Source organism: Phascolarctos cinereus, unplaced genomic scaffold (assembly GCF_003287225.1).
Source record: "Phascolarctos cinereus isolate Bilbo 61053 unplaced genomic scaffold, phaCin_HiC Scaffold_4;HRSCAF=312, whole genome shotgun sequence".
Taxonomy (NCBI): Eukaryota; Metazoa; Chordata; class Mammalia; order Diprotodontia; family Phascolarctidae; genus Phascolarctos; species Phascolarctos cinereus.
In genome coordinates this window covers 158,056,229-158,074,138 of record NW_027555847.1, presented here as the reverse complement: position 1 = coordinate 158,074,138, position 17,910 = coordinate 158,056,229, and the positions used below count along the sequence as shown (strand labels likewise).

The following is a 17,910-nucleotide window of genomic DNA, read 5'->3' as shown; positions in this document are numbered from 1 at the left end:
GAGCACTTTATTTAATAATAATAGCTAAGTCTAATTATAGCATCAAGCCTATTAATAAAAATTTACTAATCAGGAATCACAGGAGACAGCTCAGATGATTTACCCCAAATTTTGACCTATAGAATATCTGTGAAGAAATATAATTTGGTATTTTCAAGTATCTACATCAATCTAAACTAGGCACAATGATGCCTAGAAGTCCGTTGTGCTATTTTATATGTAGTACATACATATGGACATTTGGTGATTTGAGTTTTTATTAGTTAACACTTTTAATCAAGAGACAATCATGACTTTGATTTTACACAAGAATCACTATGTTTCCAAAGTACTTGGATGTACTCAAAAAAGTTCATTCTGGAAAGTATTTTAAAGGTTTCCCAGGAGTCTGTGCTAGCCATTTATTCTTAGCATGTATGAAAAAAACAGATTGATACAACTTCATGCCCCAGTGTAATAAATGACAATTACTGGGACCCAAATGAATGAGACTTTACTTTAATGCAAAAAAAAAAAATCACATTTGGAGATAATATCAATCGCATCTCCACATACAGAAGAAAGATTACTAAGGCTTGAAATCAGAAGATATCTATCGATCGATTGATAGATAGATAGATAGATAGACAGATAGATAGATAGATAGATATAGATAGATAGATATAGATATTTCTGGTAAATACTAGCTCCAGGATCTGGAGCCAGTAGATACCATCCTTAGATAAGACAGTCCCTGTTCTCACAGAATTTATTATCTAGTAAAGACATAGGATAGACACAGATTATTATAAAACATAATATTACATAGTAAGTTTGTTTTAGAATTACAAAAACAAAGTGCTATGTAAGGTCCAATGGGAAAATTAGTTATTGACTAGGTATGATCAAGGAAGGCCTGATGGAGGAGGTAGCACATAATTTGAGCTTTAAAAGATGGATGGGAACTCAAGAGGTGATCAAGACAATTCAGAAATGGAGAACAGTATGAACAAAAATACAGAGGGAGGAGAACTCAAGGGAATGTGAGGGAGACAAGGAGCAGATCAGTGTGACTACAGTATGAAATAAGTGGAAGGGAGTTATATGAGATAAGGATGGAAAGTTAGGTTAGTGACAAACTGTGGAGAGCCTTGAATGTCAGGCAAATGAGTCTGACCTTAACTCAATAAGAAATAGAAGACCAATGAAGAATTTTGAGTGGTAGGGCAACATGACTAGAACCATGCATAAGGATGATTATTCTAACAGCAGCAGGAAGGACAGTTTGGAGGGAGAAGGAATAGAGGCCATAAGATTTATATTCCAGTTGTCTTGACAGATGGCAATAGAGGACATTACCAGTGGGAAAAGGGAGGGAGGAGAAACATGAGATATTGTTGTAAGAGATATTATTGGGGTAAAATCAATAAAACTTGGTAAAAAGAAATTGCATATGAAAATTGAGGAAGAAGAAAGAGTAAAAAGTAATCCCAAGGTTTTTAATACAGAAGACACTGTGAATACAAGTGGCATAGGCAGAAACAGTAAAATCAGAAGAGTAAAATTAAGCAGAATGATAACAACCTCAGTTTGAGACATATAAATAGTTTGAGGTGGCAGTGGGAACTTCCATGTAGAGAGGGCCTGTAGCTAGTTGGAAATGTGAATCTAAACCAAGAAAGAGAGGTCCAGTCTGGGGATATAAATTTGGGGGTTCCCTGCACAAAGGTAGTATCTGAATCCTTGAGAATGAATGAAAATTCCAAGAAGAAAGTATAACAAGAGAATCAAAGAGGGCCAATGAGAGATCCTTGGAAAACAACTGGGTTAAAGGACAAGAAGAAGATGAGGATCAAGTGAAGTGGTTAGAGGTAGAACCAGGAGACAGTACTGTCTTCAAAGCCAAGAAAAGAAAGAAAAGTCAATTAGAAGGAGCTGATCAATAGTGTCAAAAGCTGCAGAGAGGTCAAGGAGGATGAAGAGTGAGAATAGGCCACTGGTAGTTAAATTGGGTTTGTACAGATCCATCAGTTCTCATTTGGTATCCCTTATGATCAAAGGTACAAATTTGTAAATCACCTGGAGAGGGTTGGAGGGATAGTCTGTGGCCATGTAACATAACAAAACTAATTAGCTTAAGAAGAGATCAAACCTATGACCTTTGTCTTAGTGGCATGGTGCTCTCATACACTGAGCTAACCAAAAATAAAATATGTAAATTATCATGAAAAAATTACAGTAAAAGACCCATTTAAATCTTCTTTACTGGTCATCCACTTTCATTCTATAATACTAGCATTCTCTTTAAAACAAAATTAACAAAATACGGGATTTCACAGATCACAGCTATCCCACCAATTTTTGTGGTGCCAACTACAAATCTGACAAGTATATCATCTCAGGCACTTATAAAGACACTTACCAGAACAGAACCAAGGATACATACATCTCAGGAGCTCTTCTCTCCAAACTGATATTAACCTATTAATGATTATATTTTAAGTACTGTCACTTAATCAGTTCCAAATCTACCTAACTAAACTATCATTAAGCCCAAACCCTCGCAGAGTAGCTACATGGTACCATGGATAGAGCACTGGACTTAAAGTTAGAAGACCTAAGTTCAAATCCAGCCTCAGATAACTTATTAACTGTGTGACCATGGACAAGTTACTTAATATCTGTCTACCTTGGTTTCCTCATCCGTAAAATAAAAGGGGACAATAATAGGACCTAACTCTCAGGGCTGATATAAAGATCAAATGAGAAAATATTTGTAAAGTGTTTTGCAAACCTTAAAGCTCTAATTATTATTGTTGTTGTTGTTATCCATTTTACCCATAAGCATTGTGTAAGAGATTTTTGTCAAATGTTTTGTTGAAATCTATTTCTGAATTCAGATCCTGGTGGGCATTCCATTAGATATAACTTATTTTGCTTATCCTTAGAATTAAGACCAATGAATAAAAGTTAGGCAGGCAGATTTCTGCTCAGGGTAAGGATGAATTTCTTACAATTAGAGCCGTCTAAACATGAAATGATAGCAATATGAGGTGAAGAGTTACCTGTGATAGGAGGTTTTGAAAGCAAATAGGTTGAATACCTGCTTGAGGTGTCATAGAGTGAGAGGAATTATCTTAGTATTACATTATTAACCAATTATTAAATTAGAATCCAGGTTTTTCTCCTTTAATTTCTTCATTTAAGGCCCAGACCCTGTAGAAGGCCAGTCAGTCTCTAAGGACACAGCTGATTGATAATGCTGCCCTAACCCTGGGAACACATTCTTCAATCTTGACCCTACCCAACTAGGAGATCTTACTTCTATTTAGAATGTAAACAGAATCTAGTCTAGGCAGTTCCTGACCTGAGGAAATGAACAAGGGTCCTTATAACCCTGTATTAGAATTTAAGGTGACCCAGCTCATGAAGGAGAAAGCCAACCAGAATGGTCTGGAAAGAGATGGATTCCAGATTGCTGGAGGCAGCACATTCTCAGCAGGAGAAGCTGAAGACTTCTAGCCCACTTCCTCATTAAATGTCCGCCTATCAGGGTTAATTTTTACTTGTCAGGGGCATCCCCTTGTCTAAAAGTATATTAAAGCTTTCAGCCTCTCCATGGTTTTGTTTTTGTTTTTCCAAGAGAAACCAATGATGATTAATTTATTAATTATTAGCTAGTCTAATTAATAAATTGATTATTAGACTCATATGTACAAAAATATTTATAGCAGCTCTTTTTGTGGTAGCAAAGAATTGGAAATTCAGGGGATGCCCATTAATTGGGGAAGGGCTAAACAAGTTGTGGTATATGAATGTAATGGAATACTATCGTGCTATAAGAAATGATAAGCAGGCAGACTTCAGAAAAACCTGGAAAGACTCATATGAACTGATGCTGAGTAAAATGAGCAGAATCAGGAAAATACTGTACACAGTAACAGCCACATTGTGTGATAACTGACTGGGATAGACTTAGCTCTTCTCTGCAATGAAAGGATCTAAGACAACTCCAAAAGAGTCAGGATGGAAAATGCTATCCACATCCAGAAAAAGAACCATGGAGTCTGAATGCAGATGGAAGCATGCTATTTGCTCTCCTTTTCTTTTGTTGTTTTGTTTTGTTTCTTCTTTCTTGTGGCTCCTCCCATTAGTTCCAACTCTTCTATACATCATGATTAATGTGAAAATATGCTTAATATGAATGTATAAGTAGAGTCTATATCAGATTACATGCCATTTTGAGGAGAGGGAAGAGGAAGGGGGAGGAAATTTAAAACTCAAAATCTTATGTAAGTGAATGTTGAAAACTAAAAATAAACAAATTATTGAAAAAGATAAAAGTTATTATTAATTACCCCATGCATCACAACAGGCTATTAATGTATCAGGCATGAGATTGCATTAGGTGATCTATGAAATCCCTCTTGACTCTAAAGTTCTATGGTATGATGAAATATGCATATTTAAGTTTCAATAATAGTTCAGTTAGCAAGTATTTAATAAAAATGTACTACATGACAGGCACTGGGCTAAGTGTTAAGTGGCCAGGTCTCTTTCATTTTATAGTATTCTCTTTGTCAGTTATGTTTTCAACTGTGTCCCCTGTGACTAAAGATAAGGTTTCCATAAGCACTAAAAGAAATTCATATAGCTTAGTCCTCTCTGTAGGGAATCAGTAGAAATCGTGTTTGAAAATATCATAGTTAGGTAATGTGAACTGAAAGTCAACGAATGGGCTATTTTTCTAGCAGATTCTTTTTTATTATCAATAGTCCATAGAGACACAGTTAGCTGTTTTCCCCCCATCCCTTTTGGAGTCATGGCTGCCAGGTTTTGGCAAAGTTTCTCGTTTCTTTTTAGAGCCTTTTGAGGGAGCTCTATCTGTCTTACTTGCCCTCTCTGCCTCCAGTTGCACACCTGAGAAGTCAGGAACAACACAGTCCAGTTCTGTACTTTCTTTGTTCTCTCTGGCTATGCATGCTTGCTTCTGAGAACCTCTTGCTACTGCCTTGGCCTTGCAGGTTTTCTTTTTCCCCGGGACAGATTTAAGACGGGCATAACTGCTTTCACTTTCTAGTACTGCTCCTTATGCTCTTCCGTTTTAGGAACAATATTTATATTCTGACACAGTTAGCCTTGTCCGTTTCAGTTTTCCTACTTGGATACATTTGCTCATGACTCCCCTCTGCACTTGGAATGTACCCTGTTCCCCATTAACACCACCTACTTCCCCTTTTTGAAAGCTTATTTATCCTTCAAGCCCCTTCTCAAGTGGAACCTCTTTTATGAAGTTTTCCCTATCCCCCTCACTTAAAATGTTTTTCTCTCAAATGCCCAGAGCACTTTAAAAATATTTTCCTATGTACTTATCAGACACTATTTTGTGTTAGTTATTTGTGTATGGGTCTTATCTCCCTTAATAAACTGAAATCTCCATGAGGCCAGGGACTATGTCTTTATTCATGATTATATCAATACCAGTTGATGTTCATTAGCAATGGAACAAGTAAGCTTGAAAAAAAGAGGCTTGAAGCAAACAAGTCTCTTAGTTGCTGGCAAATACTAGGAATTTGTCTAAGCCTGCTGAATTCTCCTGTCTCCTAGAATGTCTTTTGGTAAAGTGGTGAATTTCTTCAATCTATTCTGGTGGCAGAACTTCTCACCTATAGCTCCCTTCCCCTTGTATTACATACTGATTTTGTGGCACATTAACTCAGTATTCTCATTAATAAGGAAGTTGAACTAGATCATAAGATTGGAGATTTAGAGCAGGAAGACATCTTAAACACCATCTGGTCCAAAATCCCTCATTTTACATATGAAAAGAACGGTGGCCTTGACAGATTAAGTGACAGAGGCAGAATTTGAACCTGGGTCTGACTTCCTCTTTTTCCTGATGATTTTCAAGGTCCTTTCATTAGCTGATGATTCTGGTTCACTTCTTCCTTGGTATAATCTATCTACAATCCATTCTACATTAATATGGATCCATCCTTACCCTTATCTTCGAAAAACCGACATTTGTAACTCAAAGATATCTTGCCCAGCAGTAGTCAGTGGCAGCCAGTGCCATACCCATAGAGACTGTTTAATAGTTGTTGGGTGAAAATAATTTAATGACTAACTTGGGTCCTGAGGTTTGATTATCTTACTGTTCAAATTCTGATCATTGGATTATTAAACTAACTGCAATCTTGTATACTCAATCAATTAAGAATAATTAATTAGGATATTTTACAATAGAGTACGTAGCTATTTTCCATACTTCTTAAAGCTGTTTAAGAATTTCAAAAGTAGGCAATTGTTGTTCATGCAAGCTACCTAACAAAATTGATACAGAGTAAAGCAAAAAATGGGGTTGCAAATCCCAAATTCTGCTCTTCAGCTCTCAGCTCCAGTCACCATGATACTCTATGTCCTGACTCTGCTCATTTTCACTAGGGGCCTCTAACGTCTGGAATGTTCCCCCTCATCATCTCAGCAGTCTGTCTTCCCTTGGCTCCTTTCATCAGGTCAAATTCCATCTTCAAGAGGCAAAATTTCTATGCAAAACCACCTCCCTCCCTACCCTCACTGCAAACTGCTAGTACCTTCCCTCTCATCATATTGTGTGTGTGTGTGTGTGTGTGTGTGTGTGTGTGTTTGTGTGTGTAGCTGTTTGCATGTCTGTCTCCCTTATTGAACTGTGAACACTTTCAGAATAGAGACTGTTTTTGCCTTTGAGTGATTGGTGCTTAGCACAGAGTCTGGCACATAATAGACACTTTAAAATATTTATTGATTGATTGCGTGATTCACTCTAAAATTAGGAAATTTTCAATTAAGTCTTTTAAAGTATTCAATTTTAATCACTGCACATTAGGGGAACTTTTATAGCAAAATAAGAACTTTTCCCTAGATTTCCATTCCATAAAGATCCTTCTTTTTCTCTGACCTCCTATAGTACTTATAGGAAATACCACAGAATATAAGACTTCCTTGCTCTCTAATTGTTTAATGTGTCTTAGTTTTTTATCCCCAATTAGTCCCTGATTAGGAGCTCCAGGATAGGGCTGTCTTACACTTTTATTGACTCCCACAATGCACCTAGTAGAGTGCTGGGCATCCAGGAGTTCAGTAGGCTCTTGTTGATTGAGTTGATTTACCTGGGATTGAAAAGAGCTGTGGTGTCAAGTTTTTGCTGTTCTAGGAGAGCAGAAACTGAATGTCATAGAAATGAATTTCAAAATGTCTCTGCTTCCCAAGTAAGAGATGCTCAGCAAATGAAAGGGCATTATGACTCAAGCTTAAGCTAGAATAGCTGTCATTCTTCCAACATCCCTCGTACCAAATTGGAAAGAGTTAAGCTTGGTGATAATTTCAGTGAAAGAAATGCCAATGAACGTGCATCTCATCACCATTGGAAGGAGGAGAGACAGGAACTAAAATGAACTAACAAGAACAATTAAAACTACAGAAACCAAGTGACCAACTATTAAACCTAATGACCAACTGATTGAAACAATCAATCATTCAATGATCATTTCTTCAAGGAGTTCACACTATGATGGAGGAAACAACATGTACATATTTATGTAGATGTACAAGATACAGTCTTAAAAGGAGCTAACTCCAAGGAACTCCTTGTTGTGGCTCCTTACGATCAGATTACAAAGAAATAGAATTTAGTTCTATAACAAGAATGTGAAGAAAGTTCCTTGGAAAGATTCTTAAAGAGAATATTAAACCAGGGCAGCCTATAATCCACTGAATGACTCTCTTAGGGAGACAGCTGCCCACCAGATTGAAGCTTGTGATTTTTGTTTCATTGATGGCAGTGTGGCAAGACAGACAACAGGAAGAGATTACTACATAGTGGCTTTCATTTTAGAAACAGAATAGATTAGCTCAATTAGATTATTTTTAAATAAACTGCCAAGTTATGCTGCTGCAGCTAGTATGGTAAATTTACCCACATGCAGTACCTTCTGTACCACCATGGGCCTACCCCCACTCTCATGGTATGGTAAGTAGGTATACAAGTTTGGAGAATTTTTTCAGTAAGTTCCCAGGGAAAGATTTTGATGAAAAGGAACAAATCCAAATACTCTACACAAAGCACCCATAGCTTGGGAGGTCACATTTCTGTATTTTAACTGAATTTCCAGTTATAGCTCCCAAATCCCTCCCACCAATGATCTATTTGCATGAAGTTTTTGTAGGATCATAGATAGCAAGGTTAGGGGGACCTCAGAGGCTCTCTAGTCAAGCCCCTTTTGTTTTACAGATAAATTAACTGAGGCCCAGGGAAGTTAACTGACTTGTCCAAAAGCATATGAGTAGTAAACATCAAAGGTAGGGATTAGTTCTAGTTTTTGTTCAGTTGTGTCTGACTCTTCATGACCCCATGGATCACACTGTCTATGGGGTTTTCTTGGCAGTAGATTAAAGCAAACAGAGGTTAAGTGACTTGCCCAGGATCATACAGCTAGTAAGTATCCAAGGCTGAATTTGAACTCAGGTCTTCCTGACTCCAGGCCCAGCATTCTATTTACTGTGCTATCTAGCTGCCTCTAGTAGGAAGTACTTCAGTCTCCTGAGGCAGTGATTTTCTCTACTTTTCTATGGAGATAGAGACAGACATGCACACACACACACACACACACACACACACACACACACACACACACACACAGAGTACCCACCTGAGGGCCCTCCGCTCTGGGTAATCAAAGTCATAACTCTGCACAGAGTCATTGCAGGAGTCCCGAGAGCTGCCCTGAAGAAACAGCTGCTCCTGCAGCTGGGCTGGCACAGAGAACTGGTGAACAGAGGCATTGGGTTGGGAAGTAGTATGATATGGAGGAGGAATGCTGTTGCTGGTCTCACTGCGGTAGTCACTGTCTCGATCATCCACAGCACTGTCCGGGTCCTCAAAAGCTGAGGAAGAATTGCAATTAGTACCCAACACTCTAGCCTCAGTCCTTCAAGGCCTCCCTGTTTCCAACTCATTTAGTTGTGAGCCTGGGCCAAGAATATGTAAAGCTGCTACATAGTGGGCTCAGAGACCACTTAATCCACAACAAAAACTCTTCTGTTGCTCCATCCTTTGTTCCCATTCATATTACTCCCTAATTATCAAACGTGACTAGTCACAGATCATTTCTGGATCTCTTTGCTGGGACTCAGTTTCCTCACCCATATACTGAAAGAACCAGAGCAGATGGTCTATGATCCCTTTCAACTCCAAATCATACAACCTCATATGATTAGCCTCAAAGTCATGCTTTTATTAAATGAAAGGACCAGGACTCCAATTCATGTTGTCTGACTTCCAGTTTAGTGTTCTTTCCAACAAACCATATAGACTCTCCATTTAAAGCAAGAAAGGTTTGTGGGGGCAAGGGGTGGTCCTTCCTTCCTACACTGGTCTATCCTTTTCTTGGAATAGAGGAAAAGGGAAACAGTTTTCTGGTTTGATTTTCACAAATTAAATGCCATAGTCTGGACAATGGGCATTTTCATCTATTTAGTTGTTTGTCTCCCCCCATCCCTCCCAAGGAATTTTAGGATAATCTCTTTTTAGCGATCATGGATCCCATTGCAGACACCTGATTGTAAATCAGCACAATATCATTTGCAAAGTGGAGCACTGAGAGGATTTAATCACCTATAGGAACTCTCAACCATTTTTATGTCATCAACCCCCTTCCCAGAATGTTTGTTACCTATGTTTATAACTAAAGAAAATGCTTAATTTCAGTTAGAGATTAGTAAAAAGACGTACTTTTTTTTTACTTAGACTCCTATCTGTCCAAACATGATTACTGGACAATCCCTGATGTATAGGGAATCCCTTTTCACTTTGGACTTTGGGTAAGACATCTTCCACTTCAGCGGTGACTACTTTTACCAAGCATTCATTCACCTTGTTTTATGCTTCACTTGGCATTAATATCCAGAAAGATGTTAGAAAGTTGTTTTTGGTGGTTGGAGTTATCAGTGAATCTTGAATGATCTTGATATATACATGAGACACTCAGGAGAAAAACCTTTTAACATTTTGTTTTTCTCTGCCAAGACTCATGCCCTCCCTTTTTGGCTTTTAATAATTGATAAATGATAAACAGAAAAGGAACCTTTATTCTTTGCACTTTTAGTTCAACTATCAAACTGTAAAGATGTAAATCTGCTACAGAAAATCATTTGTAAAAATGTGCCTGTTTCTTCTTCATAGCTTCATCAAAGCTGCCATTAATACATGTGAAGATCTCATTCATCTTTGTAAAAATCTTTCAGAATTTAGCCATGTAGGTTGGTAATCATTAATGTCATCTTGATCACTTTTGGGGAGAAATAATAAAATCTGTTCTTTCCCGAATTCCTATTGTTAGTACCACAGTACATAGATTCCATTTAATAATATTTATTGCATACCTACTATGTGCAAGGCAATGGTCAAGCATTGCAAATGGACAATAAATTAGGTTCAGAATTAAATTAGAGGAAAAGAAGAATAGGCTAGATTGTACTTGGGACATACAAAAGTTCTTCTGGAGATAATATATGGCTGTGAATCTCTGAAAAATCAAAGATATGAGTGACCCAGAAGACAATGGAATAATGCATGAGGCGTGCAATTAGTCTGTAGTATGTTTCCAAAAATGATCCACATGCAAGAAATAGCATAAAGAATCTTATCACAGAAATGTGTGACTGTAAAAAAAGAGATGGGCTGGTCATCAGCCCAAGTATCACACCTATAAAATGTAAAAAGACTTAAAGAAAGACCTCTAGTACATTGGGATGAAGAGGAGGAGGAAGAGGATAGCATTTATACAGTGCTTAACCACTTACAAAGCAGTATATAAATATTATCTCATCTTATTCTCACAACAACTCTGAGAGTTAGGTGCTATTATTATGCCCATTTTACAGATAAGGAAACTAAGGCAGACAAGGGTTAAGTGACTTGCCCAGGGTCACACAGCTAATAAATGTCTGAGGCTGAATTTGAACTAAGGTCTTCCTGACTCTGGCCCTGTGCTCTAATTACTGCCTTGTGCTACTTAGCTGTGAGAACCTGAATAGGAATAAAAGGACACGTAGGTGAAGATAGCGCTTTCTGCGCTGGCTCACACCAATGAAATTATAGAGCTATTGAAATTTGTTTTAAATATATATATTGAATGATTCTATCAAAGTAAAAATTTGGCAGACATAGAAGAACTGTGAGGGCTCCTGGAAGTACAAACTAAGACCTAAGGATTCTGACCAATGGGTCTAAAATTCAACGAACAGAAATCTTAGTGCTTTTCCTGGTGTTTCTTAATTTTAGTGCCTTCCCTCAGAGACTATCTATGATTTATCCCACATATATCTTCTCTATACATAGTTGTTTACATGTTATCTCCCTCATTAGACTGTGAGCTCTTGAGAGCAGGGCCTGTCTTTTGTGGGGTTTTTTGTTTTTTTGTTTTGTTTTATATTAACACCATGTGTGGAATGTAGCTAGCACATAATATTTACTGCCTGAACTTGACTTATCTAGCTTCAATAATATTTCCTCAACCTCTAAACTCAGCTCATAAAGAATCATTCCTCTTTTGCTGTACTCTGAGGGAGAGAGCAGCACTGGGTTGAATTCAGGGAAAAGTGGAAAAAGAAATGTAAATTAAATCATTCAAGATGATGTTGAAAACATGGCCAAGTTTACTTGACAACAAAGATTACTATTCAACAGAATTTTCTCTGCCTCTCACTGATTTCATGGGGTGAAATTAAAATTAACAGCCTTTGTAAATGTGTCAGCTACAATGCACAACAGTCAGACTTAGTCCTGTGCAAAAATAAAGGCTGATTATACTGTGTTTTTAAGGCAGCTCAATATAGAAGCTCTTTGTTGTCACTCTTAAAAAGGATGACATTTCTGATACCACCTTTGACATCTGCTATTCATCTGTCTGAGAGAGGTGGTCCCAGGCAGTTAGTTCTTCTTTGGCAGGTTACTAGTTAGGAACTAGAGAAAAAGACAGGGCAGACACACCACAAAACAAGGAGGAATGCCCACAAGACCCATTTTGGCCACCACCAGGATAACCACAGCCATAGTATTAGTTGAAAAAAACCATCAGATCTAAATAGAGCCTGAAAAGCTGCAAGGCAAGTCTGCATGACTCATCCCCACAGGACTGTCTGACATGGAAGAATAACTGTGTGAAATTCTTCTGTCAGTCACCTAATGGGACTAATCCTGACATGTCAAGCCTGGATCAAAATAAGGGCAGTCACAGGCTTTTAAACAGTGATTTGGTTTCAATGATATTTCTAGCCATGCATTCTTCCCACATACAATGTTAACTAGTAGATGGAGAATGCTTTATTGATGTAGGACACTCATAAAAGCCCATTGTTTCATTTTGTTTTCACTCATTGAAAACATCCATCTAGCCTTGAAGTCTCAAGGCTAATTCTTGGCTCTTTCCAAATGCAATCAGGTCAGTCTGATTGCCCTCTGAGAAGGTAGCACACAACCTCTTGCTCCTGACTATACCATTAGGTGTAGTTATCTGCTGAGCAAACCAACAGCACTGTTGCAACAAAATAAACCAAATTTCAAAAGATTGAAAAAACATTTCAAATTGCCACTCGATACTAGTCACAATAATAAGTTGGCAATTACAGAGATCTTACAGTTTACAAAGTACTTTACCATAGATTATTTTACGAACTTGATACCTGACACAGAATTTAAAGACTATAGATGGTGGAGGTGGGGCTCAATGATCATTTACTAAGATATCATATCATCTGTGTGAATTAACTCTTCCTACTTCAAAAACTGAGTATCAAAACTCTGGTGGAACATATCAAATTAACCTTGGGCTTTCTGGAGGGAATTAATGTTTAAAACTCATGGCTTTTCATCTTGCTCACAAATGCCTTAAAATCAGAAAATTTAGGTGTACTGCCTTTCAGGTCTTGGTTGGGAATCCCTCTTCCAGCTTTAATCCTCCCTGTATATACAACAGCATACAATGTTATGTAAAGCATACAATACATACCATTATTCACCAATGTCTTTCATTAGAGAGCTACATAAAAGATCATAGACCTAGACTTGGGACAGACTTTTAAAATCATCTAGTTGAACTCACTCATTTTACAAATGAGGAAACTGATGCCCAGGGAGATTAAATGATTTGTCCAAGGCCCCCCAAATGTCAGTACCAAGATTTGGACCTAGCTCTTTTGACTCCAAATCCAGTACTCTTTCCGCTGTACCCTAAAAGCTGTGTTAGACGTTCACGTGAAATAAAACTTGGCATTGCCTGAGATATGAATTTCCAACCCTGAAGCAGTGCTTACAATTTCCCAGGGTGATTTGTGGAGTATTAATGGTCACTTCAGCAAAGGCTTGACTAAAACCATACCCACAATCTGTTCAAAGGCACAAGAAATGTTGAAGGTTACTCTTATTCTCCAGGCAGAGGGAAGAAACTACGATGTGAGAAGGTCATTGTGACTAGTCTGGGCCACTATTCTAGGGGTGCATGTCACTGGAGTCTCAGTAAGCCACGTCAGCCACAGGATATCTTCCACAAGGCAGACAAGGTATTTATGTGTAGGTAACTAGAACATGCCTTGTCCAAAGGGCTACAGGGTAAGATATGGACTTATTAGATTGTTCTGCTCTCCAATTTGCAAATTCCTATGAACGTCATTAGAAAATGAGAGGTGGTTTACCAAAATCTCAGGGAAGAAGTAGTACAAGACAGGCTCTCTCTCTCAAGAAGTTTACATTGTTAATGCTTACTAGCTGAAACAAGACAGCCTCTTCAGGTACACACCGTACAACAAAAACTTAAAATAGCAAGCAGCCAGAGCTCAAAGGCATCTAAATTTGGAAACCTGTACTTTTACCTGGTCAACGAAAGCTGTTCAAGAAATTTGACATGCATTAGCAAAGAAAAGAAAGACCTTAGCTATGGTTATTTTATCCCCTGATGCATCTGTTGGTTTGAATTGCACCTCTTCTGTCTCCCCTTCCCTCCAAAATTCAGGGAATAAAATCAGTTTCTGTTTCCATAAGCTTAGTGCCCACATAAAGGGAAAGTATGCAGGAAAGAGAGATTTCTCTCAGTTCTGGACTGTTCAAGCATACAGGAAGCTCAATAGCTTCTCAGTGGGGAAGAGAAGTGTGGTTGATACAACAGAGATACAAACACAGACTTTGGCATGAGGGAGTACTAGAGCAATATGGCAACAGTTAAAGGAACCTTTAAGGGAAAAGGCCTGGGGGAAGAAAACGATGGCAGACAAGACAAATCTGCTCCAGGAAACAGAACTAAGAAGGAGTAAAAAAAACAAACAAAAAAAAATTCAGAGACCTCTTCAGTAGTGAGAATTAAGAGCGTCAGTAGGAGTGCAGGGCTCAAGCCAACTGCCCCATATACTGACTCATTTCCTTCTTCCACCATTGCTCAGTATTTGTTCCCTTACTAATCTGGGGGGATTGCCCAATATTCCTAAGGAAGCTTAGAATATGTTCTAAACAAAAGAAGTAAAGGCCAATTTCTAAGAGGCAAAAAGTTAGAGGCAAATAGAAAGGAAAAGAGGGAAGGAGAAAACAAAGAATAGGAAAGCAGGAGGAGTGGAAAGGAGAGGAAGAGGGAAAAGAAAAGAGCTAATGAACCCACTTACACCTACTTCTCTCATCCCAAATGCCTACAAAGATCACACTTTTGGCATCATCCTTCTGGGACCAAATGAAAAATGGTTTTATACCAAAGAAAGAACCGGAGGAGAAATTTCACAACCACCCAGTTTGCTTAAGAGATTTGTTCTTCTTGTTCTTGCCTCCTCTCCTACAAGTCACCTGACAGCACTATTTATACTGAAAAAAGACTGTGGAACTGTAGAATAGTCCCAACCAAAACTGGGACCTGTCATCCATCTGGAAGACAAAGGCTTCAGTCTGGAAATGACTAGTCTAGGAACAGAAAAAAAACCCACCAGACTGAGAAAATTCACTTATTCATTTGTTCATCCAACCAACAAATATTTACTCAATATTTAATGTGTGCAAAGTACTGTGCCTAGCACTGTGGGGTTGTACAAAGACATATCAGACTTGGTACTGGTCCTGAAGATGTTTATAAGCTAGTAAAGGAGATAACACATGTCTCCAAATGATTCTAATACAAAATCATGTGTGATAAACCCAGCAGATAATAGGTGCTTGTTGAACTCAACTGAATAAATACATGAGGCACAAAGTGATACAGGAGTCCACCATTTTCATCTGGGAAAGGTCAAAAAAGCCTTTATGAAAGAGGTCACATCCGAGTTGGGCCCTGCAGGAGAATAATGAGATAAGAGGGACAGAGAGAAGACATTGCACATGGAAGGAAAACATGGCATAATAAAAGGCAGAGAGATGGGAAAGCATAGGCTATGTTTGGGGAATAACGAGTAGTCATTGCTCAAATACATTTTCCTTCAGTGTCCAGTTTCTTTTTCTATGATTCTATTTTAAAACTTTCAATCATCTAAAAGCAGAGTGAGACTGACTCTACAGGGATAGTGACAAATGTTCTGGGTTAGAATCACACAAAATTTTTTAAAGGATTCATCAAGAGCACAGAACTCATCTTTCTGACCACATATTGTAGATTACTTCAATGGCCCAAACCTAACCAGTGGGATGATCAAGTTAGGTTTATCAGACAATCAGTTCAACCAGTCTGGCACTAGGAATCCTGTTGAAAAGACATGCTTTGCTAGGTATATGGGTTCTCAGATCAAAGATGCCAAGCTAGGCTGATGAAAATGTCTGTTAAGACCAGGCTATTTTGAAGAAGAAATGAGGACCATCTCCCCCATTGCTACAAAAAGAGACTTGGGCCAGAAATACATTCACTTTTCTTGCCGAATGGATTAGTTTTAAAAACTGACCATCAGGCCACTTCCTTTTGCCCTCAGCCTATTTTCTCCAATTGAGGTAGAATTCAGGGGATAAACTCAACCTACCTGAAATTTGCAAGGGCACTAGATATTATATCTGCTTCCCAAATCATAAACATGTTATCATATGTGAAGACTAGCACTCTGGTGGGTGGCAGATAACACCTAGGCAGAGGAGCTCTCCCAAGGCTTATGGAGGTTTGTACTACTGGGACTTGCTAGCTATAAAAACTGGGAATTTGGTTTTAAGTTTGATACAGAAATTCTTTAGGAAACCAAATTGGAAGTACACCAGTGCACATGCCACTCCATCCTCAAGAAATTATGCCAAGAGACACAAATGAGGGAAAGACAACCTAGTGTTATGCTTGTATGCATGAATAACTAGATTCTTGGGGTTGGAAGGTAGAAAGAGGAAGAAGGATGATAAAAGGAAGGACAAAAAAAGTTGAAAAGAATTAAAATGGTTACATACTCTGCGGTTCTCCCCATCCCAGATAGGTCCAGTTACCTGAGGAAACCACAACAGGCAGCAAGGAAGAAGAGCAAGAAAAAAAAAAGAAAAGAAAAACTTTCAGAAATAATGAAAAAAATTTTCCATTAAAATACCTTGTTAGACATAGGATCATTGAACTACAAGGGACTTTAGAAAAACATCTAATCCATCCCCCCTCATTTTACACGAGAAAATTGAGACCCAGAGAGGTTATGACTTGTCATCAATACAACTTGTAAAGCAATGATATTACATAACATATAAGGTACATGATTCTCCTAAGCATCAAGACTATTCCCCAAGATACTCTCTTATATGTCTCCTGGTCATTCCCAAGTCACTTCCAAAAGGTATGAAAAAAACAAAAACTACTGCTTCTTATAATTTAAACCTCTTCTTAGTCTAGAGTGACACTCAGAGCACAGTCACATAGGAACTCACATCCTTACATTCACACTGATCTCCCTAGTCATATTGGAAGCCACAGATTCAAGAAAATCTTTGCTCAGAAGACATGATGGTCATTTATTTATCTTTTAATTTTACAACATGGCTGTGACAGCCACAAACAGTGAGAAGCCTTGAAGCCTTAGTATGTATGCAAGAGTGCATACATACTAAGTGATTCACCTCTAGTTCTCCCCAGATAGAACATCACCTGCTTGTCAGAGTCCCAAAGTAACCCAACTTAGAACTTTAATGCTCCTTTAATAACACAGACTCCATGAAAACAGAGGACAAAACAGACAACCTTTATACTCATTTTTTTTTACTGAGGCATTTTGTTTTGACACATCAGTTGCTTGCCAACAAATGATTCTATCACTCATCCTTACTACCTTCTGATTAAAAAAAAAAATCAGTTAGCCAAAACTACTTAATAGAATGATTATGCTTGATAGTATGCATCATTTTTCTTTTTCATACTCTTAAAAAACTCAATAAACAAACCAAATGTTTATCCCATCAGGAACCATGTCGGGGCAGCCAGTATACCAAAGATGTTATTGAGAACAGATAGAAGGAATAAGGCCAAGTCATCTTGGACCATAAGAAGGTCAACAGAAAGAGACTGCTATGAAAGGAATGACTTGGAATTCCTGATCTATGGGACCAGCTCAGATATGGCCTCCAAATTTTGATCTAGCTCCAGACAAGAGCCACAGTGATCTGAGTTCTGAAAGCTCCTAACAAGATCCCTAGAGCTGTGAAGTATTGGCTCCTGAAAGTCCCTAAATGAATCCCCACAATTACAAAGTCATTCTGGGCATGAAACAGAGGGATAAAATGGGGCCTGGCCATTCCCAAATTTCTGTTGCCTTCCATTATCAAGAAAGAAGAGCTTGATTCTTACATAGAACAGTCTGATTAACTGCCTGGACTACTCTAAAATACAAAGATTAAGAAATAAAAATGAACAAATATGCTAATTACTTCAAAGTTAAAGAAAAAATGTGTCCAAGTATAGATTCAGTTGACCACAGGGC

At 38.1% G+C, this 17,910-nt stretch overlaps 1 protein-coding gene across 5 annotated transcripts in view; it reads right to left on the bottom strand.

The window, feature by feature from the left end:
• Nucleotides 1-17,910, bottom strand: part of UNC13B (unc-13 homolog B) — a 315,105-nt gene that overhangs the window by 133,869 nt on the left and 163,326 nt on the right. For 3 of the 5 annotated variants that reach the window (XM_020977064.2, XM_020977065.2, XM_078152708.1), the window contains one exon: nucleotides 8,667-8,901. In XM_020977064.2, coding sequence (XP_020832723.1) covers nucleotides 8,667-8,901 — 235 coding nt within the window. Of the gene's footprint in view, nucleotides 1-8,666; nucleotides 8,902-16,402; nucleotides 16,439-17,910 lie in introns of all 5 variants that reach the window. The other 2 variants (XM_020977063.2, XM_020977069.2) reach the window with 1 other exon arrangement.